Here is a 26,822-nt window from a genome sequence, read left to right as displayed (position 1 = left end):
CTTCGTATTCACCAGGCTGGTCACCAACCAGACGCCATTATAGCCAGGGGTAGAATTTTAAGACGCGGTTATGACCGCCGTTCAAGCGGTACGTATAATAATAAAAAAAATCTTCGTTACGATCGAAAGTTCTCGTTAAGAAAAAAAAAAGAAGAAGCGAATTCCTCAATAACAAATCTTCGGCGACCAAAAAAAAAACGTTGTTCACTAGCTGACGTTTTCGATTTGTTTGGCAATCAAATTTTTGGATTCCTCGAAATCTTGCGAGTCTAATTATTATTACACGATTCATCGCAATAACGATATTACAGCGTGAAACTGATACGGCTGGTTTTTTTTTTTTTTTTGTTCTTATACGCGTCTCTCGATCGTTGATTTTGTAATTTTTGACCGTAGTGCAAAAATTGGCAATGTAAAGAAAAAAAAAAAAAAAAAAGGTTGCCCTGCAATGTTTCGCAAGGAAGCAGATAAACAAATAAATTAACACGACGATGGACATTCGACAAAAATAGAGAAACGACGGGATTGGGCGAGAAAAAAAAGAAGATACGTGAATAAATTTATAACAGGAGTACGGAAACGAAACTTTTTTTTTTTAATTGAAGAAAAAAAGAAGATAAAATCGAAAGGAAAATCTATATCGATGAAATCGACGACTGGAAACGAGAATCTGCACAAAAAAAAAAAACTGCCTGAGGGGTGCGGGGAAAAAAATATTATTGAGCCTGAACAGCGCCCTAATACCAGGATTTTCGAACAAAGCGAAACTGAATATTCATTAGAAATGATAATGCCACTTCAGCGTCGCGACGCCCGCCCCCGTCGGTGCACCACCACCACCGCCGCCGCCGATTCGTCGGGGGGGCAATTCGACGCCGGGAGTGCGAATCATTGTTATTCAGGAAGTAACGCATTGACGGTACGCGGATTGAATTTGGCCAGGTTCTCGCATAACTTATATTATATTATATACGTATACCAACGTACGTACATACTGCATAAAGATATAGGAGGTATGCATGCGTGTATGCATATAACAGAGGCGCAGGGTACGAGTACGTATTACGGGAGAGACGATGGCAAAATGGTATGATTCAAAAATTGTCGATAACGCTTGAAATGTAGTTTTTTTTTCTTTCTTTCCTTCTTTCTTGCCAAAAGGCACAAAAAATTGTCTTTGTCGAAATTGATTCAACGTAGTTATTCCTCCCTTGTCGGACCCGTTTATCCCGTCTCTTCCCTACATCGGGGTCTTTGAGGAAAAAAAAAAAAAAAAAAAAATGATTAGCGATTTTTTACCATCGCACCCTCTGATAAAAAGTTTGTCCAAGGTAAAAGAACGGTTTTGTCAAACGACGAGACGTTCCTTTTTACACATATAAAAAATAATAAATTGTACAATCAGTCGCTGAGATAATGATTGATCGTAAATAGGAAATATCAAATACCTGTGTGCATAAATTTCTGTACGCGTTTAACGCTTATCATTCACGGGATAATATTTTCTTCGTCATTCCGGAATCGCATCCCGATGTGTTATACAATGATTCGACGTCGATACACACGTACCAACATATTTTCTACGCACACCGTGTGTTTTTTTACATGTATACATATAAACGTACTACCGTATACGCGTACCTTTACGTGCGTATAAAACACAAGATGATATTATTTTTAACGAGCGTCTCTCGCGTCAAACAACATAACGTACATTCACAAATACACTAGGCGTAGTTAACGCCTCGTCTATATACATATAAGCAACAATTGTATATACAGTGACGTGAAAAATCTCGCTTATTGTTAGTTATTGTAAATTCAGGACGCGGTGTGCGTGTGTGTTTGTGTGCGTACGTAAGCAAGGTATGCTGTATAACCCCCCCTCCCTCACCCCTCACCCCTCACCCCTCACCCTTCCCCCACCGCCACCCCCGCACAGGAATCTCTCGCGTACGACTGACTCTGCCGGGTAATATGTCAATCAATCGTTGCTTTTTAAATTCCTCATTTTTTTATTCTTCTTCTTGTTCTTATTCTTCGGTTTGTTTTACTTTTGTTTTATAAACGTATACGTATACGTATAGGTATGTATATCACACATCCGTCGGCATATGTTTGTACGACATGTAATTTCACGGTGCGATAAAACCATAAGAAAAAATAAACGAGACGGATTCTTTTTTGATAATTTTGCAATTCAAACAAATCAAGGATCCTTCTTCGTTACGTGTATGATCTACTCACAGCAGAACGAAAGTCTCGTTTTTTTTTTTTTTAAACAATTATAGAAAAGAAAATAAGAGCAGCTACTAAATTGTAAAAACCCAGCATACAACAACAACAACGCGAGAATCTAAGATTTTTTTGGTAAAACTGTATTATTATTGAATAAATTATTGTTGCAGGTAACACTTGATTGATTCACCGAAAATATGTGTTATACATATAATTTGTATTCGCAATTGCCGGTGAAAACTTTTCTTCCTCCCTCTCAACGAAGATACAACTACTGCAAGTAATAACAATTCGGTGAAAAAATCCGCAACGTTTTTACACAAGCGGAAAAAAATTAATAAAGTTACCGCGAGTTGTATTATGTTTAAATACATAATAACGATTAGAAGTATCGCGGTAAAAGAATACTTTAATCAAGTTCGGCAAATAAATATCCTGCGGATTGTAAAATGGAAAAATAAGATGTAAGTTGTATAATAATATGACGAATAAAATTCTTCACACTGTTGCAGTAATGAAATAGCACGATCAGTTTACGAAAAATTATATAACGATGCAGGGAATTTGAGAATAAGGCGAAATACTTACGATGTTGAAGTTATTCATTAGCGTTATCGCAACGGAAGATTGGAATGAAAATTGACTTTTTTTTATCAATTTTATAACGACTTTTAAGGTACCATGATTTAAAAAATATGAACGTCTCTCGTTTCGTTACGATTTACTAAATTTCATGAAATTCTCGAGTCGCAAAATAACGGTTGTCATTTCCTGAATTTGATAAATAAACACATGTATGCGTAATGTGGAAAAATATTAGTACCTACTAATTGCATAACTAAGCGTCGATGAGACCTGCAAGGCGGGTTGTATTCGTAGAATTTATGGCCTAACTAATGAGGTTCAGTATCGCTATTCGACGGTCATTCGTCGTTGGTCAATGATCATTAGGCACTGGCACTGCAGGCAGTAAGTCGTGTCATTAGGTAAAACCAAAAGCTCACGTCCGCAGCGCCGACGCCGTTAAACATCGCCTGCCGAACGTCGTTGAAAATTGAAATACGTATGATGTATGCATGTATGCATAGTCCATACCTGCTAGGGTGTTGCGGTAAAAAAAGTAATTAACGATATACCACCGTGACACACCGTAAAAAGTTTGTTCTGGTTAAAAGAAAGATTCTGTAAAAAGGTGAGCGTTTTGCGTTACGTTGATTTTTCACTTTTTACAATTTATTTTGTTCCAAATTCATGAAGTATCGTAAATTTCATTTACTTTTTTTCTATTTTTATTGCTTACATCAATCGTCGCAGCAATTTACGTCACATGCAAGAACCAAACTTTTAACATCAAATCCCCGGTTGATGTTTGAAGAGCGTATATAACGACTTTTTCATTATTAATTCAATCTTTTGATATAATTATAATTTAATATGAACTTTCAATTTAGGTGAATAAAATTCCCGGTTGATATATATATATAGATCGGCTGTGTTACGAATCGTGATCTTTGGGTTGAATATAAATGTCAGGAGAGAAATAATGATTGAAATCCTACAACGTGTTCATCATAAATTAAAAAAGAAAATTGTGAATGGAAGGTAAAAAATCAAATGCACGCGATCTTACGTAAGCTTAGAAAGCTCGTCGATCTTGAAAGAATGTTTCTTTTAACCTAAACAAACTTTTTAGGTGGTGCAGTGGTGAAAAATCACTAATTGTAATTTTTCTGCAACACCCTGATCTATACACTTGCGGTTTTTACTATTTCAATCCCCCTCCCATAAAAAAAAAAAAAAAATAGGAAGCAAATTTTTCCACCATATTGTATAATCAATCATAGAAGTTTAAACTTGAATTTGATAAGAAACAATTTTATTTATCGGAAGTTTCACGTATACAAAATTACTATGTAATAACTGTAATATTATGGCTTATAAAACTAAGTTTGAAAAAAATACGGTGTGATTCGATACGTACAGAAGGAATGGAAAATAAATATATATATTATATGTATTACTAAATTCGAATGCAAGCGACAATTTTTTTTCAACACCGTTTACCCTCTGTTTGAAAATATAATTATTACCCCTCAAACAGTTCAAATACGATATTTCAGTTCTCGTTAACCGACTCGGCCTTCACACCATAATAATATATTATTCACGCGTAAACGCGTACACTTAGACGTTCAAAATATATTCCAACAATACACTGATCGAAGAAATCAGTTTAGGAAAAACGAGATACATGTAACTATAATGGCTACTGGTCGGTCAATTGTTCAAATTCTAACGAATTCCCCAATATGAAAATTTGTGATTCTGTGGGGAAAAAAGCTCTCCTTTCTTTTAAAATTATTTAAGGAAAAAAAAATAAAAATAATAACAAAGTATCCAACTTTGGAAAGAAATGGACGTCAAAGAAAGGTTTTATTTTTATTTATTTACTTTTTTTTTTCAAATAGTCACGAGTTACTGAAAATTGGTAAATAATCTTATTGAAAACATTTCAGGTGATGTTTTTGCATAAGAAAAAAAAATTCACGCTAGCGCTTCAAGATAAGGTTTTGCAACGAAAGTTCAAAAATCATACACCCTTCGTCTCGATTCATATTTGTCGAAGTGAATGAGGTAATTTTTGTCGCCATTAGTACCGTCCAATACGACAAAAATTAATCCAATTTTCAATCCGATCGAATAACTTCTTTTTTTCCTCAGTACTTTTGAGGAATTCCAACCGCCGCCTCATACATGTATAATTTACATAACGCTTTGCGAAAGACACGAGTCGACTTTACACTAATGCAAAGTGTAAGCAAAGACGACAAATCCGCACGTCGTGCATAATTGCAGTCGAATCCGCGAGACAAGTCGCAAAGCTCCTCTCTCGAAACAGATTTTGCAATCTTTGCTCTCGGCTTGTTAGACACACACACACACACACACACGTATATATATATGCACACATGACACATCAATTTATATTACATATATAAAATACCTATGCGTTAAAATAGGTACACGTACATATTACGTACGACGCAATGTTTTCTTATCGCGTTATCGTAGCCCGGTTTCATAAGGCCGATGCTGCCGCAACGGTACAAGAGTAAAAAAAAAAAAAAAAAAAAAATGAAAAAGAAAAAGCGTACACGAGATAACAATCTCTGAGCAATATGCAGTACCTGATTCATTGCGCACAACTATCAACAATAAGTGTTGTACAAATATCACGGACGTATGGCAAAGAGTGACACACATGCCTGTGTACATTAAATCTCACATACCCAAGTGTCGCAAAACATTACGTGTAATGATTGAGCGTGCGAGAAGAATTACAAGTTTGTCGAACGGGCTGCGTATACATTTTATACATACATACCTGTATACATGTATAATATTCAATTATGCAATTAAAACGAACCAGACTATCCAGACTTTGGATGAGATACGCTCAAAGATGATTCACCTTCTGACATTAATACCGTCTATAAGCCGATTCGTAATTTATTATTCATATTCCGTAAATAAATATTACGTTCTGGCTATTCGGAAGAGTGGCAGTTTTTTTTTGTTTTTTTTTTTATTTTATCTTCGACACACGAATTTCAAGCTTCCGTATTTCTACGGCCATTTCCTTTACTTTTTATTCCCTCCCCCTCGGTTTTGCACCGCTGCACGTAAAAAGGGCGCGGGAGTTTTATGCGATGAATATTATTACAGGTGTATACGAGTACGTATTATAGGGTATATTGTATGTAATATACCGGGGTCGCGATAACGTGAGACCGGAAGGAAGTGCATTAGCACAGTGCCCTATAATACCCGTACCATGCGGGGAATCTGTGGTGGGGAACACGTGTATTATATACATATATATATACACACACATGTGTATAAAAGTAGGTGTACCTGCAATGCGTACGTACATATTGTGCATATCTTAAAACACGTGTGCAATTGTTGTTGTTCTTTAATATCGAGGAAGCGGGACGGGGTTGAAGTTCCGAATTTGAAAAGTTCCGATTTTGAAAAGTTCCAAATTTTAAAAGTTCCGATTTTGAAAAGTTCCAAATTTGAAAAGTTCCGAATTTTAAAAGTTCCAAATTTGAAAAGTTCCGAATTTGAAAAGTTCCGAATTTGAAAAGTTCCGAATTTGAAAAGTTCCGAATTTGAAGAGTTCCAAATTTGAAGAGTTCCGAATTTGAAGAGTTCCGAATTTGAAAAGTTCCGAATTTGAAAAGTTCCGAATTTGAAAAGTTCCGAATTTGAAAAGTTCCAAAATTGAAAAGTCCCGAAAGCGCCTAATTCAGAATTATTTGACGGAGAAACTTGAAGTGAAGAAATCAAAACTTTGAAGAAACGACAAAGTTCCGAAATGCAAGATTTCGATAATTCAAGTTACGATAGAGCAGAATTCTGAAAAATAAAGTTTCGATGAAGTAAAATTCCGAAAGTTGAAATATAATCACGCGGCTTAGTTTGCTCGACGAGTGGGTGTGAAAAATGATGAAAACAGAAAATCTGAATTACCAGGATTCCGAAAATAAAAATATGAAAAATCCAAAGCAAAGAAACGTCAAAGTGGTGAAATTTCAGCGAGCCAGAAATTCACGGAACAAAAAATCTTCGATCGCTTGAAACTTCGGTCTTTCAGATTTTTAAATTCTCTCATTTTCGCACTTTCGAAACTTTGAATTATCGGAGTTACGCCCTTTCTACATTTCATCTTTTCGGAAGTTTGCACTTTCAAAACTTTCCATGTTTCGTCAAAGTTTGATTTCTTTACTTTAAATTTCGGAATTTCAATCATGCCCCAAAACTCATGGTAATATGCAATCGGTTTCATAGAGAAAAAAAAAAAAAAAAAAAAACGAGAGGAAAAACAAGACCAAGATATGAATTAAAATTTTTTTTTACCTTTTTTTCTGCAAGTTTCGACAACGACGCGCAAACAATAACACCGGAATTTCAACATCCTAAACACACATTAGATGCAATAAATTATCTCTTCTCTTCTGATATATACTTCTTAAATTACGACCACGATCAATTTATCGATTTATGGATTTACAATCGATGCGTCAAAACCGTGCCGTGTATAATAATACAATTTAATACGAGGTGAAATCTATTTCAATATTACGATGAAAAACATTGCTCAACGGTTAGTTTTATCTCTCCCACTTTTTTCTTATCTCTTTTTCTTTTTTTCTTTTTTTTTTTTTTTTTGCAATTATTGGTCAACCCGCCGAACCGCGATAACAGACAAAAATCTACCGCAAAACGCGCGGTGCTTTGGTAAAAAAAAAAAAAAAAAAAATGACCGGATAGTAAAAACTACAATAAGCATTGCACAGCATCGCCGCCGGCATAATTTATATACCTGCGTATATGTATATAATGGCGGCAGCATCAGGCCTGTTTACCGATTGAATTCAAATTATAAATGACACATTGAAAAACAGTAATATTTAATTTCTGCGCGGAATCGTCTCGGAATAAATATGGGTTTTGTTTGAAACTGCGGATAGTCTCGCAAAAAGCCAAATCGTCACGTCCCAAATACCGGAAAAGCTGTTATTTTCTTATAAAACAAGTAGGCACACGAATCATTTATATACACAGGCACAATAATAATAATAATAATAATAACAATAAATGATATTGGTAAAATTTCAAATATGTATTATTTTCGTAAGTATCGCTGTTATTATCGTTTCTTAAAACAAAAAAAATCATGTTTCTATTCTTTTATAATATTTGTTTTTCACAATCTGTAGCCTATTTTCGACATTCAAATGTAGGTGGGTACAATTTATTTGATAATTGTATATTTTTTTCAATTTGGTCGATTCAATCCGCGAATTCGTGAAAATTGTGGGAATAACGAGGAACGAGAAAAAGGAGATGAAAATTCTTCTACGTGATAAGTATTTTTACAACGAAAGTGAAAAAAAAGTTCATTTTAATTTTTTTATTTTTTTTATTTTTTTTTTTTCATTTTACGAGACGCCGGGAATATCCAGATCCGTATTATTTTTACTCAAAGTATGAAAGCGAGAAGGGAAAAAAACGAAACTTTGCCGTTCGGGATGCGTTTGAGGGGGAAAAAAAAAAAAAAAATTTCAATAGCGGAATGCGGTAGGAGAGAACGAGCAACGCCGGCACTGCCGGAAGAACGAAAAGCGACTCCCCCTTTTTTCTGCTTCCGGTTTGAATTACTATCATTTCAACGAACCGAGTCGTCGCACCGCCATTGTCCGACGACGACGGTGGAAAATTATTTTATCATCGGTTTCCATGTGAAAAGAATTATAGGAATATCCACACGTGTCGGGTGGTTTGGTTTTGGTTGACTTTCGTTTCTCAAAATCTACACGGTTGTTCGTAAATCCACCGAACTGGGCTGCTGCCGGTCTTGTTGCGTTAAGAAAATGACGCGCGTAATTTCGTTGATTTTCGTACAGTGATGTAAAAAGGAAAAAAAAAAACAAAAACAAAAAATTAATAACAAATAAATAGATAATCGATCAAAAAAAAAAAAAGGAATGGAAAAAGTTTGCGAACGGATACCCAAGGAAAACGAAAGAGGGGATCGTAAAATTTGAGGAAAGAACCCCGAGGAGAATGAATTGAGATAGAATAATGAATTTAAAAAGAAGAACAAGGAACAAAAAAAATCAGGAGGATTCGTTCCCCAAGATTTTCTTCCTTTGAGGAATAAATTTGACTAAAAATACTATCTTCGATGCCTGTTGCTATGTATCTTGATCGCCAAAAAAAAATAAGGGTGTGAAAAAAAAAAAGATGAAACAAAAATACAACGAACAGCAGCAATTATCGTTCCTTAGACGTGACGCTCTAAACTGAAACGGTGTCAGCATGAACTGTCGATATTATGTTCCTTATGTGGGTACGTCTAATGGATCTTTGGGGCATGACACATATACATAAATATGTATGTATGCATGTTACATAGCGTGTGCATCGATATATGCATAGTATAATACATACGTGTATGTATACATGTATATGCATCGGCTGGTTCGACGATACGGAAAATTGACAAGCGGCCAAGCCGGTAACGTCGTCGATGAGGATGCAGGGAAGAGAATCAAGTGGCGGAGAGGGAAGAAGGAGCAGGAGGAGGAGGAGGAGGAGGAGGTGGAGACACGCTAATTACATGGCGACATTAATCCGTGCTAAATTGTAACAGGGTCTTCGGTATACATGGTGGTTTACTGTATACACAGTAATACAGTAATACGTAGAACGTAACTACGGAATCGGAAAACGAGCAGTAATTTCCTCGCAGCGTCGAGATGCTGGATTACCGTCGTTACACACGTATATAACAAGCGATTAAGGGATTGGATGTTGTGAAAAAAAAAAAAAAAACGTTGCTGTTTTTTCTTGGAACTGTTGCGAAAATTTACCTTCAGCAATGAAATTTGGAGGAACGAGATGAAAAAAAGACAGAAGAAAAATAATGATGCAAATTTTGTTGTTGGTGTAAATAGTATATTGGTAATACAAATTACAAGAAAAAAAAAATATACAAATAATATACTTACGCGAACTTCTAATGGGATGGGATACCTTATACGTACAATTACAGAAGTAGGAGAGAGGAAAGAGAAAGAAATTACTTTTATCGCTTTGAAATATGTGTAATATACTCTCGCAGAGCGCTAGGATGGGTGAAATTCTGTTCTGCCCCTTCTTTTCCACTCCGGCAAACGTGTCGTAGATCGAAATAGAAGCCATTTGTAACTGACATCTGGTGTATACACAGCGTGAAATATACCGCGGCCGAAATTTTTGCAGCAGTCTAGAAGATGGGGAGAGATGTAGAGGGTGGATAAGAGACGGGTGAAAAGGGAAATGAGAGAAGAAACGGTAAGTTGGCGGTTTTGTTTAACGGGGTGCTCTGGTGGACTTTGAATATGGCGAATGCATCTTCAAACATCGAGACGCCCGCGTATCTCAAATACAAAAAAGGTCTTGACAGCCCCTTGTTGTAAAAAATTTCGAAGAAAAACACTCAGATAAATTTTCATTTGTCGAAGAAATTATTGAAACTGCAAAATTTACTATCGCGATTTCGTAGAATCCGTGCCATTTCCTCATTTCTGTGTAATGTGAAGATTTGTTGGTCACCAAAGACGTTGATACGGAGGAATTTCAAATTAAAATGAGAAGAAAAGTAATCGTGACTGATAATGATTTTATACCATATGTGATAATTAACTGTTTTCAAAAACACGCTACAAAATATCTTCTCCTTCTACGGAAATTTAATTTCGTTATTTAATCTGATAATCAATTAGGTTAAATCGTATATTATCTATATATATATATAGAGAGAGAGATGTGTTTATTATAATTTAGGTGCCATAACTAGTGCGTGGTTGGCAAAGGCAGAAAGTGAAGGCAGACAAGCCAAGGATACAGCGACTTAAACGGGTACGAATATATTTTATGAATGAAATTGCGGAACGAACCGGGAGCTTCAAATATATACTATTACTCTACACATACCGTATTCATACTATATAAATACACACGTGCATTATTATAATTGTTAAGTTCTACCGATATTATTATATATAAAAATCCGGCAGTAAAAACGATAATATTATTACATTAATTTGGAAAGAATAATTTTTTCGTGAAGATTGAATATGTCAGGAATATTATCGTCAATTGAAATTGACAATAATAAATATATGTATACATGTATATACGAAAATTCAGACTACTACCTTGCAAATTGTTTATTTCCTTACCGGGTGCGAGGAAAAATGAAAATATAAATAAGGAAAAAAAAAAAGAAGCAGCAGGCAGGTTTGTCAAGTTTTACGTAAACGAATAATAAACATTGCAAGAACAGAGCTCTAGAAACGGCTGACCTAAATTTTCCATTCCCCGAGCTCTCTTGTCGTCTGCCCCGCTTGAACATTGCAGGCAGATTTGCACTGCAATAGCAGCAGCTGTGACTGCAGCTCGAATCTTTACCTGCATCGCATTCTGCGCACACAAACTCTTTACTTTCTTAGTTCGTTGTTTCTCTCAAGCTGGGGCATCGCCGGTTTAAACGATGTGAGCAATTTATGTATTAAACCTATTTGTACCGTCAGGGAACGACGACGACGACGACGACGATGATGATGAAATAATAAATACGAGACTATCCGTGAAATAGCGAAAACAAGAAGTACAAAGAAATAGAGAGAGAAAAACTAAAGAGACGAAGAATCATCCCTGCATTCCCCTCCAGCCCCTCGACTGCTCTCATAACGAGACACGATTGGTAGTAATTGAGACTACAAGGCTGTTGCCGAGAAAAACGATTCCGTAATTGTCCATCGTTATAATGTATAATTGTAACGGAACTCGTATAATTCTGCATTGCACATATCCAAAACGCTGCATAAAGCGGAAAGAAAATTGTATGAAACTTTATGGTTTCTCTCTCTTTCTCTCTGTCTCTTTGATCGTGGGAATTGGAGGAAATCTCTCTTTCATACATAGGAATTGAAAGGTAAACGATTGATTGATTGACAGAGTAATAATTGCATGTTGTAGTGGATCGATTTTACAATCATGAAAGAGAGAGAGAGAGAAAGATTGAATGAGGCTGATGAACATCCAGCTATACTGTAAGCTTTGAGTTGGCAACGTTAAAGTAACGATAAGATTTCCATAAAGCTCTCTATTTAGTAACTTTACAATCTTCCAAGAAAGAACTCCATTAAACTCTGATAAATAAGAACATTACACTTACATTAATTCGGCAAATACAAGTCGTTAAAAATCGTTCTCTACACTGAGAGAAATTTTAAGTTCCGGTTACCGTTCGGTCTTTAACTATTTTTCATTTTTTACCAGAATCGAAAAATATAATTCCAAGTAGAAAAAGAAAATTAGTTTTCTAGCCGTTACCGGAAAGTCTAGTATCCGTTACTATTCTTTATCGTTACGATCATTGTTGCTATATTTTCTTGCAACTGTTGCGAAAATTTAACGCTCGTGCGACGATAAATTGACTTGTTGAAGCCTCGTTTAACTAAAAAAGTAGAGCAAACCTCAGAAACTGATTTCGCGTTGCGATAACCAAAAAAGGATCGACGATAGCGCAAAATGTTTACGCGTACCTCGTTTTTCCTAATTCCAACAACATTAGTTACTGCAACGAATGAAATTTTTCTCACCGTATAAATTACAAGCATAGTAATAATTCACCCACCAACGTTACGTGCATACGGCCATACTATACGACTCTCGAAACGTATCCTGGGTAATGACCGTAGTACGCCAATGTTTGTTTCAATATACTCGTACCTCGGAATTGATTCGTTCCGGTTCGGTAGCCTAGCCTAACGCGGAGTCCGACCTGACCTATCCCGAAGATAACCGATTCCCGAGAAGAGACTGAGAGAGTGAGTGAGAGAGAGAGAGAGAGAGAGAGAGAATTTTTTTACGGGAACCAGAAAATCGTCGCAAAGTTCAAGGTTTGTTCAAGGAACAAGATAAAGAATTTTTTCATCACCACAAAACTGCGTACCAGAATTTTTTTCGACGTGATTTGTCAAATATTTACGAATGTAGCAAAGCAGCTTGACATTTGCAACTCGTTTTTTGTTTTTTTTACTTTTATTGATTTTTTTTTTTTCAATTTATCGTCGTTAATATCGCCACCACGCTACACTGCAGCGAGAAACGTATATGAAGTGCTTGTATTTTTTACTGATAAGAAAAAAAAAAAATAGTAACAAACGATACAGTTTTCCAATACATTTATTTCCAATAATAATAAAATATTCAGGTTCGTTAGTGAAATTTCACGACATTCCATAACTTTTTAAGGATCGCATTGAGTTTCATGAAATTTAAGAATTTTTCGGTTCTTTTTTTTTTTTTTTTTTATGTGGTCCGACACCCTGGTAATACACAATACACATGTAACAGTGTTCACAATTTCATACATATAATACACGCATTAGAATTGTCCAAAAATATCGTTCATTTTTTTCCCCGAAGTCACATGTTAATATAATAATTGTAGGAACAGGAAATAAGACGCCTCTTGCAATCTGAGCCCTTAATATCGATATATAGTGGTTCCTGAAAGCAATTATCCATTTTCCATTGAACTAAATAGAGAGGAAAAAAAAAAAGCTCCAATATATTATATCATTTGATGCAGAAATAAAGAAATGGCACAAATTCTACGAATTTTCTATCGCTTTTTCGTATGATCCGTGCCATTCGTTTATTTCTGCGTAGAATGTAAATGTAACGGAGTGTTTTTGTTCAAAATTGTGTATAAAAAATAGCTATTAAGCCTTTTCTCGGGTTTTTTTTTTTATTTTTTTTTCTTTTCCAGATACGCGAACTCAGATATCGGAGATATAACACGTCAACGTCGGAGACACGACCATCGACACCCCCTTAAAACACTACGACTGTATTTATATAATACGTATATAATACAGGTTACAAAATTAATCCTAAGACTGAATTTAATATTTCACATACGTCACTCGCCGTCAAGCTTTGCTTATTTTTTTTCTTATCTTTCTTTCTGATCTTTGAAACAACGATGATTGACTGACGTACGTGCATACATGTACATAGGTGTATATATACTAATATATATATATATATATATACACACACACATATAGCGAGAGTTTTTCTTGAAAGGAATCGCTCGAAAAAATTGCAACTCGTCTGGTTTACAGGTAAATAAAAATTTTTAAAAAATTTTTACTATCCCGGTAAAATGACTAGGCTGGAATAAAATGGTCGCTCAGCTTTTCCGGGCGAGTAAAATTATGAAAAAAAAATTGTTAAAATAAACGAGTGATAATTGTCGAGCTATATGGTTCTTAGGAGAAGAATTCACAGTGAACGTGTGTGTAAAAACGTATGTAGAGATAAATAGAGAAGGTAGAAGAGCAGGCCGGTAAAATGTCGAAAAAGGGAATAGAAGAGAAAAAAGGTGGATGGCAAAAAGAAAAATGGTGGGGGAGTATTTTTAGACTTTATTACGGCGGGCAAGCAAGACGTCGGAGAATATGAACGAACGCGACATGCCGACGTCGATAAATCGATACGCGTACATACGTGTGTCTGACATGCATGCATATACATATATATATATATATATATATATATAAACACGTGTACCATGTATCAAATCCGTAAAAGTAGGTACAGGATGAAAATGTAAGGGAAGAATTACGAGGAGGAGGAGGAGGAGGAGGAGGAGGAGGAGGAGAATACGATGCAAGTGCATTTCTCCATCATCATACGGCGTATATATAAGACGATTAAAACGCTCTCCCTTCGTTTTTCAATACATAAAACAATACTGTGTGATATATAAAGAAATTGAAATTAGTATTAGCGTTAATCTAACGCGATACGTTGATATTTTGTAATAATGGTATTGAAAATTTGTAACGACTTTATAAAGGAGTTTAATTTTTTTCGAAAATATCGGTACATTTTGCTTTTTTTTTTTTTTTTTTAAATAAATTAGTCACCTACTCAAAGTTTGAGAGACGGTTCATAGAGTTGCGAAATAATGATTTTCCTTAAAATTGAATCGTTACAACGTTATATGTAACTTTGAGAACTTTGCTCTCTTAATAATATTTACACGTGACAGATTAAATTATATGCACAGGAAAATATGTTCTAGCCTTTGGAACGAGATCGCGATAATTCGTGTTCCGACAAATTTTCTCCGGTAAACCTTGAGCGATATTTTTTTCCTTATTTTTTTTCTCAGTTAGAGAGAACGCGATAATTTTTGTACAACTTGTTTCACAATTTTTGTATAGAAAAATTTTACCCACTCTTGTGTGTATTCTTCTCTTCTTTTTTGTTCCATCATTTGTGCGAGCATACATACATACATACATTACCTTACTCCTTATGCGTATCTAAATACACTATATATATATGTATATATGTATATATATATATATATACGTGAACGCTACAGGATATAATTAAATTAGAAGGTGAAAAATTTGCCGAGATTCAAATTTAGCGTTTCGGAATGAGCATAAGTATAATAACGTGTGTGTGTGCGTAGGTTATATCAGCTTCGCCGCGGTGTTAATTGTTAAAATAAACGTAAAGTATATGTATATTATAGATATTAATAAAACGCGCGAAGAGGTGTTAAATGCAGACATCCGACGTGCGAGGATATAATACGATAATAATACACGTGACACAAGTGCATATGTAACAACAAATGTATTCGTGTAAAGATGACTTCTCGTATCCGAGAACATTGAAGTCAAAAATCGAAAAATTTACGGGAGATGATAAAAAAAAAAAAAACTACTCGGACAGAAAAACCGAAAAATTCTTTCGTGGGCGTAAACACGTTTTTAAAAGAAAAATATAAAGAAAAGAAAAGAAAAAAAAAAAATCACTCGAATGGAACAAATGGAAAACATAGTTAACAGTGAATTGATAAGTCAAACGAGTAAACTTGTCAGTAGCGATACTACGAGTGTATATATTAATAAGCAACGGACATTCCTGGCTTATGACTAACTCGTCAAACATTTTAAACATACGCACGGAGCGGCGTCGATCACGTACGCGTAAAATCTTTTCATCCTAATCAACGGGTCGATCGCATGTATTATATGTATATGATATATGTATATATACACATATACACATACGTTACACGTATGCATAATTACATATCTCGTGCACTTCCGGCATACGATATACAACCACGTACAATTCAACGCGTCACTTTGTCCTTTCGTCATTTAAATCGATTTCAATTCATTTTTTCAATCTTTTGTTTCTACTTCCAGGCGTCGAACGAATTGGGCAGTAAGAAAAAAAATAAAATAAATAAAAAATTACAGCCCCCGTGCTCGAATCGAATAAATCAAGTAATTACGTCTCTGACAATGTAATTGAGAAATATTTAATAATAATCGGCTTCGTAGATGTTGTTGTTATTATTATTTTGGTACGATTCAACGAGTTTCCTATTATTATAGTCAGTAATCACAGTAATTACAAAGGTAGAACAAATAATTCGCGGACTCAAAAATTTTGGGAAACTTTAGAGAGAGAAAAAAAGAACACCTCGAAACACATATTCCATGATAATCATTCTACACTAAAATTTTCTCAGGTTATCATGAGTGTCACTTAACCCTTTAGAAGTCGGATGAGAATTAGATTTTCGTCTCACTTTTGTGTTAGAAAAGTATAAAAATTCATACATTCATCCTGTAATTAAGCGACCTCAAAAACGATAATTTACCAAATTACAGTCAAATCGATGTAAGTAAAAACGTGTTTCCTTTTTGAAATTCCCACGCACGTGACATGACAGAAGAGTGTTTCAATTTATATATCTGGAAAAAACGTGAATGGTTTAATTTAGTGTAATTTAATTTAGTTACGTTTGGTTTGGTTCAACCTGCGGCAATTTATACCGACCCAAAAAAAAATCAAGAAGAAGAGGAAGAAGAAGAAGAAGAAGAAGAAGAATAAGAGAGCTTCTCCGTAGACTTCAAATCTCCATATTCAATGCCTATAGGTAATATCTGCCAAAACTATTTGGCCGCCCGCTTCGCAAACTTTAGTTACACAAACACATAGACACTATGGATATGCCTAAGAATAACGCTTACGCGGTATGTAAATAAACAAGGTTTTTCATCGCTACCGCTGGCCGAAGGAATGACGGCCGGCAGCGCGAACCACGGAACGAAATCATGAAAGAGAAGGGAAAACGAAAGGAGAGGAGAGGAGAGGAGAGGAGAGGAGAGGAGAGATGAAAAAGAGACAATTTTTCATCGAATACTAAATCTTAACGATAAGTAATTATTTATTCACATTTGCCATTTATTTATACCTCATATAATGGGAATCGGGATGAGAATGAATGAAAGAACGAATGAATGAATTCGTGATAAGCGCGGGAGACCAAAAAAAGAAAAAAACAATAAAAACAAAAAACAAAATGAATTATAAAAGATAGAGGGGGAGAATTATGTATGCAACATATATATATATGTATATGTATATACATATATGCACAGTATATTCATATTATAATTATATAATTTATGAACTGTAAGATAAGACAAGCGTACGCTTGTAAACTGTGAACAACGGGCGAAAACTAAACGTATGAAAAATATCATTGTTAAACGAAGTAAGACAATTTAAGAAAAAAAAAAACACGCGACGAACCCGTGTCGCGACGAGATAAATTAGTTAGCTGTAAAATTGTGCGATTCGTCGACGTCGAACGTAAAAAGTATATATATGCAAAAACAAAGAGAAAAGAAAAAAAAAACAGAAAAAAAAACGGATAAGAATATGACCGTCGATAATTAATAATAGTAACACTGTAGCATCAATAAAACGCATATACTATATACATATATATATATATACATATATATATATACACACAATACACATGTATAATTACAACTGATAATAATGATGATCCAATCGCACCATAAAAATTAACATATGTGTGTGTGTGTGTGTGTGTGTGAGTGTGTATTATGTAAGATACGAATCTTGGCGTGTAAGATGGATTTACAACATTGTATTAAATACGAGGTGACACCAAGATGATAACGCGATACGTTCGCACATGTATTATAGATTAAATAACATAGATTATGTATATATATACATACAAATGCAAATGTATATACGTGTGTGTGTTTATCACGTGTGGTATAATTGTACGAAAATAATTATTATTCGATGCATCCTGCAACGGACAGAGAGGATAAGAGTATATGTATACATATGTATGTATATGTTCATACCAATAACTCAATCAAAGTCTGTAAAGTGTAAAAAGCTCTTGCGTACATGCGGTATAAAAATAACGTTAAATTTAATCCTCAGCAATAATACAATTATTCAGTCGTTCGTATATCGTCAATTCACATTGCATTGCGCGGAAGCGAAAAGCGCGTTACTTGGACAGCGCTGTAGCTGTTTTAAATAAACAAATGACATAGATCGGATACGAAATTTTGTGGATAATAATAATAACAATAATAATAATAATAATAATGAAGACGAAAAAAGAAGAAAAGAAACTGACAAGAACGAATTCAAATGAAACAAATAAAATCACATCGGTCTCCAAAGTTGTAAATAAATTACGAAAAATTGAATAATAATCGTACATATGTATATACGCGGCATGCACACGATTATCACTGATTGGATAAATCAGAGAAAATATATCACGATGGTGTGAAGAAGGAGAAGAACAAAAATTTCATTCGTTTACCACCCGATACACGAGAAACGACTAATTTTGGATAAGTAACGTGTCTTCGAAAACGTTTTCTCTCTCTCTCTTTTTTTTTAACACAAACAGCACTAAATAAAGATCTCTGAACCGAGGATCGGGTGTCGTGTGTCGTCTCAAGTCGTCATCCGTTATGATCCGTACGTTCTTATCAAGCACGAGATATAAAACTGATTTTTATCATAATTGGTATTATTATTGTTGTTGCTGTTATTATTAGAGATGAACCTGGCCCAATTTTGCAAAGATCTAATTTTTCAATTCGAGTGCGCATAGCTTGTAGTGTATATTAAACACACACACACACACAGGAACACATCGTGTTGTATCACGTAGCGTATGAATTTCTAGTAGACGTAGACGATTTTGTGTGATTAGTGCAGTAATTTCAAAGGACATATGAATAATAATCAGCGTCGTCTCTGTTGTAACGGAGAATCGTAATCGTCGTTCTTGACGTGTAATAACGAGGGTATTCAAACACAGGCGACCAAACTAAACCATACCAAAACCAGACCTAATCTAAGGATCTACAAATTTCTAATTATTCAGGGTATACAATAATAATAATAATAATAGCTTTCGAGCTTTCGAGCTTTCAAGCTTTCACAGGGGGGGGGGGGAGGGGGGGGTGTGTCAATGGTGATGGTATTTCAGACTGTATACTCTATACTCTATACGACGTAATACATCCAACGTCTTTCCGAAATATGTAAACATGAATCATTCACCCCCTCGGATATAATTGTCTATGGAAAGATTGGGTTGGATCGGTTTATTAACCAAAGTATAATTAATTCGAGGGACAAGAGTGTCTGACTTAGAGAATTACGACGCCTTTCATATTTCTCACAGCGAATTTTCAGACTCCGTGATATTGCGATAATGAAACTAACGGGATGGAAAGATGGAAAAGAAGAAAAAAAAAAAAAAAAAAAACGATGCTTATAATCGATCAAATCGCTGATGCAGCGATAAATTTTCTCGACAAAACGCCGAGTTTCGGTTATTTTTATCCTCTGCGCCGCGTGTAAATGAAATTTAGTGAAACGTTGTAGTACGGGAAGTAAAGAGTTTTTTCGTGTACGAAATAGAGTCGGGTCGAGTTCGATCGGTTATTTCCAGTGTTCGGCGATGACGTCAGTCTTTAAAGCTAAAGAAGAACGAGAACTACTCGACTACGGTTCAGAGACTGGCTGTTTAAACTCTCGTTCGCGGCACGTCTCTCGTTTAACAACAATAAGAAAGCTGTGAGATAGAATACGTAGAGAAAAAAAAAAAAAAAAAAAAAAACGATGTCATAATTGGTAAAAAAAAAACGTACGACAGAGCAAAGCATATAATATAATAAATAATAATTCGACTGATTTGTAAACCGTTTCAAAATATTTCTGTACAATTATAATACAATTTCAATAATAATATCCATATATACATATAGACAGGGGGACAAAAATTAAACCCCGCAGTTTAAATAATAATCGCTGTTGTACAAGAAGAATTGCGTATCATTTGGTTATTCGAGTCGGTTCAATTTTAATTCCGGTGTTTCAGTCACTCAGTCAGAGACAGCCGCGAAACTTTCGCTCCGAACAGTCACGCGGTATATTATATATATATATATATATATATATATATACATATACATACGTATATCCTGCCTGCATTTACAGTTTACACACGAATTTAACCGACGCATAATCGCATACCATTGTCCTTTCCTGGTGGAGAGAGAGAGAGAGATGGGAAGAAGGAACGACAAACAGTACAAACGATTAAGCGGAAGCTGCGCTATTCGAAGTCACAGAGAAGAAGAAGCGGAAGAGGAAGAAGAAGAAGGGTGGAAAAAGGTAAAGTCAAGCCGAGTCGGAGTGTAAATAAACAGTTGGTATGATGAATGAAGGAATGAACGGAACACGTTGAGCTATTAAAGTAACATTCTTCAAGAATTTAGAAAGAGTGAAGTTGCCGTGAAATTTGACTAGAATCTCTTTAATTGTAAGTGAAATCAAACCGACGGTGATTATTGTAACCGTACGTTGATAAAAATTTGAGAAACGTTGGAACAAAAAAATATGTAAATATTTCTTAATATTTAACCTGATGTAGGTGATTTTTACCGTGCAAGGTTAAAGAAAATATGTTACTGGGTGAAATTTCAGAAATAATAACACTCATCGACGATGCGATAATTAGTAACTCGTGACACGGATCAGCACAAAATTTAAATAATTTTTTTTTGTTTCAGTTTGTATTTAAGTAATGAAATTTTGATTCCATACATCGAATAATAACCAAAATCTCAATTTATAACTTATAAAGTTCTTTTTTTTTTTTTTTTTAGAAACCAGAGCGATATCTCGAATTTTTAAGAAAATTTACCAATCTTCTCAAACATTTATTGCAAATAAGAACTGAACGAACTTCGGTATCTCGCTTGAGACGCTTCTATTTAAAAATTTGATTCCGTTATTTACAATAAACGTTTGAGAAAATAGATGATGTTTCTTAAAATCCGAAACATCGTTCTGACTTCTTAGAAAAGCAAACTTTGATGTAACAAATCTATTATTTTCTTTTACTAATTGCGTGGAAGAAATCAAAATTTGACGTTATCAATTCTTATTTCCAAAACTGTTATTGCAAATTATCCGTGTATTAAATCTAAAGCTTCGATCGATCAATCGCAATTAATCTCGATCGCAAATACAAGTTTTCACCAAATCGAGTTCCGATAAAAGGGAAAATATAGGTCGGTGGATTAATCAATCAATTATTATAGTACAGACCTATATTGCAAAGAATCTTTACTTTTTAACTGTATATTTACAGTTCAGTTTTTCACCAGATTTCATCGATCCAAGCTTCAGATTACACGTAATTATCTTATGAATTATAACGCGCAAATGTACGAAATATGTTTATAAATTGAAACCTGCGACCGTTCGCCGCGTTACGTTAACCGCAAGGCTTAAAACGCGATTTCTATTACGATTTCCTAAACACCGTCACGTGACTTGCAAGTGATTCGTTAGCAATTATCTCCCATAGTTTCATTCAAATTCATACGGATTGCTTTCTCGTTAATTCCACGAACATTAGAGTAATTTTTCAAATTTCATTCGTCGTATTTTTGTAATTTTATTTCCGCAATTGTTACGCGTTCAATAAATTCATTGCCATTTCGTTGAATAAATCGTTATTTCATCATTTCAGAGCTGTAGCATTCAAAGAGTTGAATTTACGAAAATATGAATACGTTACAATTAACTTTATTCCGATTCTGAAAGTTGTTATTAATAACAAATGAATCGTTAGAATAACGCTGGACGTTTTCATCCTCGATTAATACGAGGCTGAAGTTATTCGGTGTAACGTTAAAAAAAATCACCAATGCGTAAATTTATCCAATAACTTTAAAAGAGTTGATTTTTCACCATAAATATACGTTTCGTTTATCACGTTGAAACAAAATTGCATAAATTCCCAAAGATCTCTGTCTCTCTTCTTGTTCCAAGAGATAGAACGACAGAGAGAAATAGAGAAAAATGGGAAAATAAGAAAAATATAAAAAGAAAGCGTAAGCGTAGGTTGTTGCAGAGCGCGGTCGTCGAGGAGAGGAGAGGATAGGAGAGGAGAGGAGAGGAGAGACTCGACGCTGCTGCCGCTATTTCTATGAATGAAATAGATTCCCTCCCTTCCTCCCTTCCCGCCAACTTTCAACCTTCGTGAGTCTCCGCTCCGTTTACGTCCGTATCGCTTCGACCCAACGTAACGTAACGTAACGTAACGTAACGTAACGTAACGATCTTTCGATTATTATGAAACCCGTGGGAGTTTCTGTTGACACTTTCCTTAATCCTTGATCCTAGATTCCAAATCCTAAATCCCTTTCTTCCTCATTTTCTTTACTCTCCGACTATTTTTTACGAGGTAGAAAAAGTTGGTAACGTTATCGTAACGAAAACATTGGTGAAAGAAATTACCAAATTCTTCTTAATTATTCCAATGATTTTTAAGGAATTGAAATATCGATGTGTAATTGTGTTTTGTGTCATTAGCGCGTTTTGACCGAATTTCAGTCAATTCCAAAATCGTGAAATAACCATTTTTACTCATCGACAATCCAACTTCGACTTTTATATATATATATAAAACACGTTTTGTTTTAATTACCGAAACTTTTCCGTATCAAAACACAAGTAAAAGTAAACTCGGCGAAGGGTGTCTTTTTTTCTCTCTCTCTCTTATTCCTCAACTTACAACTGAACGCTGTGTAAAAACAAAAAGAGCAAGTAAGAAACACCGTTGTTTTTTTAGAGAAAATTGTGTCAACCGAAAAGACGTGGGGGGGCGGGGAAGAAATAAAAAAAAAGAGGAAAAATTAAAACCGTCGTTGAATTGAAAGTTATTAACAAAGACGAGCGATCTCGCAAGTAAACAACACGCGAATATCACCTAATTAATTAACATACCTGTTGCCAATGATCCTCGAGCGAGGGTTGGGCGGAGAAATATCCAGTATCGTGGATGTCCTGCAACTCCCTGAATATGTTTCCACTCGGTAGGATATCCATGGTTGTTGCGTTTGTGTCACAGAGAAACCACCGAGTAATAAAATTCACGCGTACAGGCGACGATCGCGACAATGATATTATCTATTTTTTAAATAAAATAAAAAACGTTTTTTTTTTTTTAAAAAAACGCAACTCGGATCTCGCGAAATACTTTTCGAACGAGAAAAGAGAGGTTGAAGAAAGAAGGAACGAAAGGCAAACGAAAAAAAAAAAAACAAAAAAAAAACAAAAAACAAAAAAAAACAAACAACCAAAGGTCGTCGAACGATAACACGTGAAAACTAGAATAAATCGAGAATCACTCGCTCTTGTTCACTGCGTATATAACCGTTGATAATCGGTTTCACCAACCGATGATCGTCGATGCACAAAATGTTGCCTGGCGAACGACAACAATAACAACAACAACAACAATAATATTTATTATAACAGCAACAGGAACAACAATCACAAAAACAACAACAACAGCAGCACGTATCGGCACTGACAGCATCCGCGCACAGACACATGTGTTTCGTCGACGAGGCAAAGGTGTCCCCCTCCCCTCCCCCGCACCCCGGAAAACCCTTTTCTTCGCCACCCCCGCCCCCGCCCCCGCCCCCACCCCCCCTCCCAACCCCCTTCCAACCCCCACCTCACGGCAAAGGGTTATTCCCCGTTGTCCCTCTTTTTTCGTAAGAGAGCGCCGGCGGAGAAGTCGGACGGATGCGGGATAAGTTGAAAAAGGTTGTTAAACTCCGTCGTCGAATGAGAAACGTTCGTTGAGCGGCATTTTATCGCGTAAACGCCGGTTTTTCGTATTCGTTGCACGAGTCGAGGCGACAGAGATAGAGAGAGAGAGAGAGAGGGATGGATAGATAAATAGATGGGTGGATGGATGGATGGATAGATGGATGGATGGATGGATAGAGAGAGAAAGATCAGAACGGATTTTTACTAGGATTGTTGCTTAGACAGTCCGTCGTCTGATTGCAGTTTCTTTTCGGCGAGGATTTAAAAAAATTACTCGCTTCAGTATCCATCATATGCCGAACGAAAAGGAAAATATAACGACAGCGATGGTACGTCCGATGAGGTTTTAGAAAGAAAACCGCGAATTATTCGCGAGGAGAACGGGGAGGTTTAAACAATCCGACATAACTGACGGCACTTTTGTTTTATTTTGTTTGTGTTATTTGTCGTTTGTTTGAAATTCTTTTATTATCCTTCGCACGACGACACTCGGCGTTCACGTGTCTTCATCGCTTTTGATATTTACGGTTTTTATTTTCAATTCACACTGCGCCGGTATCACCGATAAATACACGTTCCGACAATACCGCGGTTTCGATATACTTCGGTTTCGTATTGCGTATGGAAATCCGTCGTAAACACTCGGATTTGAGCGACGAGGATACGCGCCAGAATTTTCAGACTCTTCCGCGCGAGAGCCGGAGAGCAACTGACGCCGGAGAGGCGAACCTGATTCGCGGGCAGAGCCGAACGTGGCCGAGGAAATACGGAACTTCGCGAAGCCCTTCGACCGGCCGAATCGCGACGCCGACACTCGCCGTCTCGAAATCATGCGGCAGCACCGCTCGACGCCTGCCGTCCCGACGCCTGCTTTACGCCTCCTCTCCCTCCAGCCCTGCGTCAACGTATCTCTCGCTCTCTCGCGCCCCGAAGCTTCGGAGACCGATTAATAATTATATCGCCGAAACAAGAACGCCGCGGCACCGGCTATTTTGCCCACGTGCGTTACACGCCGGTACGCGGACTTTCACCGTCCGATTGTAATTATTCTCACGGGATATCTTTACGTTTCGTTATTATACGGTTGCGGTGAAACTTCGCGGCAGTAACGGACATCTTTCGGATTAATAATATTCCACGGTATCGAGGAGTGTTCGATATTCGGAACACGCTCGGCGTGTAAATTTTTAGACTGTCCGTTGTCGGGAGGAATTCGTCGTAAGAAAAGTTTCCTTGTGAGAGAAGTTTCGCTGTGTACGAAATTTCAAATTTATAATCCGTTCGAATTTTTTTTTTTTTTTTTTTCTCATCCAGTGTACGATATCGATTTTCGTTTTATTACTCGCCATTTTCTCGAGATTATACCGCGTGTCGAATAATTGTCAGGTATTTGAAATGAGGGTAAAATTTTTTTAACCAATCGATTGCCGCTTTTTGTTTTGTAGAATTATTCTTACGGAACAAGACGAATAAACGGAAAAAAAAACCGGAAATTTTGAAGAAGAAAAAGATACAATTTCTGACACGTGTCCAAAGTATCTCAAAATCGTCCGAAACGTCTTTCTATACTCAAACAAGAGCATTGAAGACGATGGCGTTTCCCTATTTTTTTGTTTTTTTTTGTTTTTCGTGATTTTTGTTGTCCATTACGATTCTTCATTTCGAAATAATTCGATGAAAAAGTGATGCTTTCCACGAAAATTCCACTTTTTGACCTTGAATTATTTTCCAAACGCCTTCGTAAAGTGCGGTGAAAAATATCGTGTCATCTGTTCTGTGACTTGTAGAATGACGAACAGTTCATAAAAAACAAAAAAAAAAAACACCGTCACGCCTGAAAATAGCTGTAAAAACATATTTTTTAACGATATATTACAGCACACATATATGTATTGGAGTAATGCTGAGGATCAATAATTTGGGTTCATTATGTCAAAGTGTACCGCTTCAGCTGTTATTTTAGTGTAATGAAAATATCCTTGGCACATTAAAACTGTTATGGATGAAACGTTTAAAACAGAGTAGGAAAATATGTGTGTCTTGACATTCGCGAAGAATGTGAAATTTTTTAGGTACGAAACAATTTTTTACCGACTACTCGAAGGCTCGATAAAAAAAAAAAACGTTTACCCTTACAGTATATAATTTTACAGGCCACGACACGTGACACGAATTTTTTTCACCGTTTTTTTTTTATGAAGATCGGTTTGGAAGATTACACGAGTCGAAAAAGTGCAATTTTCGCCAAAAGTACCGTTCTACGATCGAAATATACCGAAATCCTGTCACGATGAGAAGAAAATGAGCAACGGCATCGTAAATCGGAATCGAGTATACAAGTTTTATTCGAATACGATACAGTTAATTCACCGTATTATACATTTAACGTTCATCCAATTTCCAAATACAATAAATTTGCCGCGCGATTTGGTGAATTCAAATGACGTTTTTGTTTTGTCTGTTTTTCCAACAAATTTTAGTCACATCAAATGTCTTCATTATAAATTTAATTACAAACACGTAGTGACTTACATCGCTGCATCGAATTTGTAAACTTTCAATCTGATCTCGCAAAATGACAAAATCTTTTCGTAAAATAAATATGCGGTAAATTCGCAATCATTTTTAACAGTGAGCTGTTTGTACCGTGTAATAAAACGAAAGAAAAAGAATTAAAAAGAAAAAAAGAAACGACAAACGGAACGAAAGAATCGGAAACAATCGAGATAGTGACTCAACGCTGATTGTGGGAAATGACGTCGTTACGTACAGATGCGTGCATACATCTTTTACGTTTACATACGTCTGCGCGTGTGTTTGTGTAAGCATACGCATGTAGGTTTATGAAAGCATCTACGAGACTATGGACTCTCCGTTTCTTCGTACGGAATACCGAATCACCGATATTTTACGCGCGT

General features: G+C 35.8%; 1 protein-coding gene across 1 annotated transcript in view; it reads right to left on the bottom strand.

Moving 5' to 3' along the window:
- Positions 1-23,697, bottom strand: part of LOC124175275 (Krueppel-like factor 6) — a 209,807-nt gene extending 186,110 nt beyond the window's left edge. The window contains exon 1 of the mRNA XM_046555340.1: positions 23,071-23,697. Within this exon, the coding sequence (XP_046411296.1) occupies positions 23,071-23,172 (102 nt within the window). The 5' untranslated portion in view covers positions 23,173-23,697. The remainder of the gene's footprint in view (positions 1-23,070) is intronic.
- Between the last annotated feature and the right edge of the window lie 3,125 nt (positions 23,698-26,822).

This window comes from Neodiprion fabricii, chromosome 2, assembly GCF_021155785.1.
Source record: "Neodiprion fabricii isolate iyNeoFabr1 chromosome 2, iyNeoFabr1.1, whole genome shotgun sequence".
Classification (NCBI taxonomy): domain Eukaryota; kingdom Metazoa; phylum Arthropoda; class Insecta; order Hymenoptera; family Diprionidae; genus Neodiprion; species Neodiprion fabricii.
Note: the sequence above shows the minus strand (reverse complement) of the source record. Positions and strands in the feature narration are given on the sequence as shown.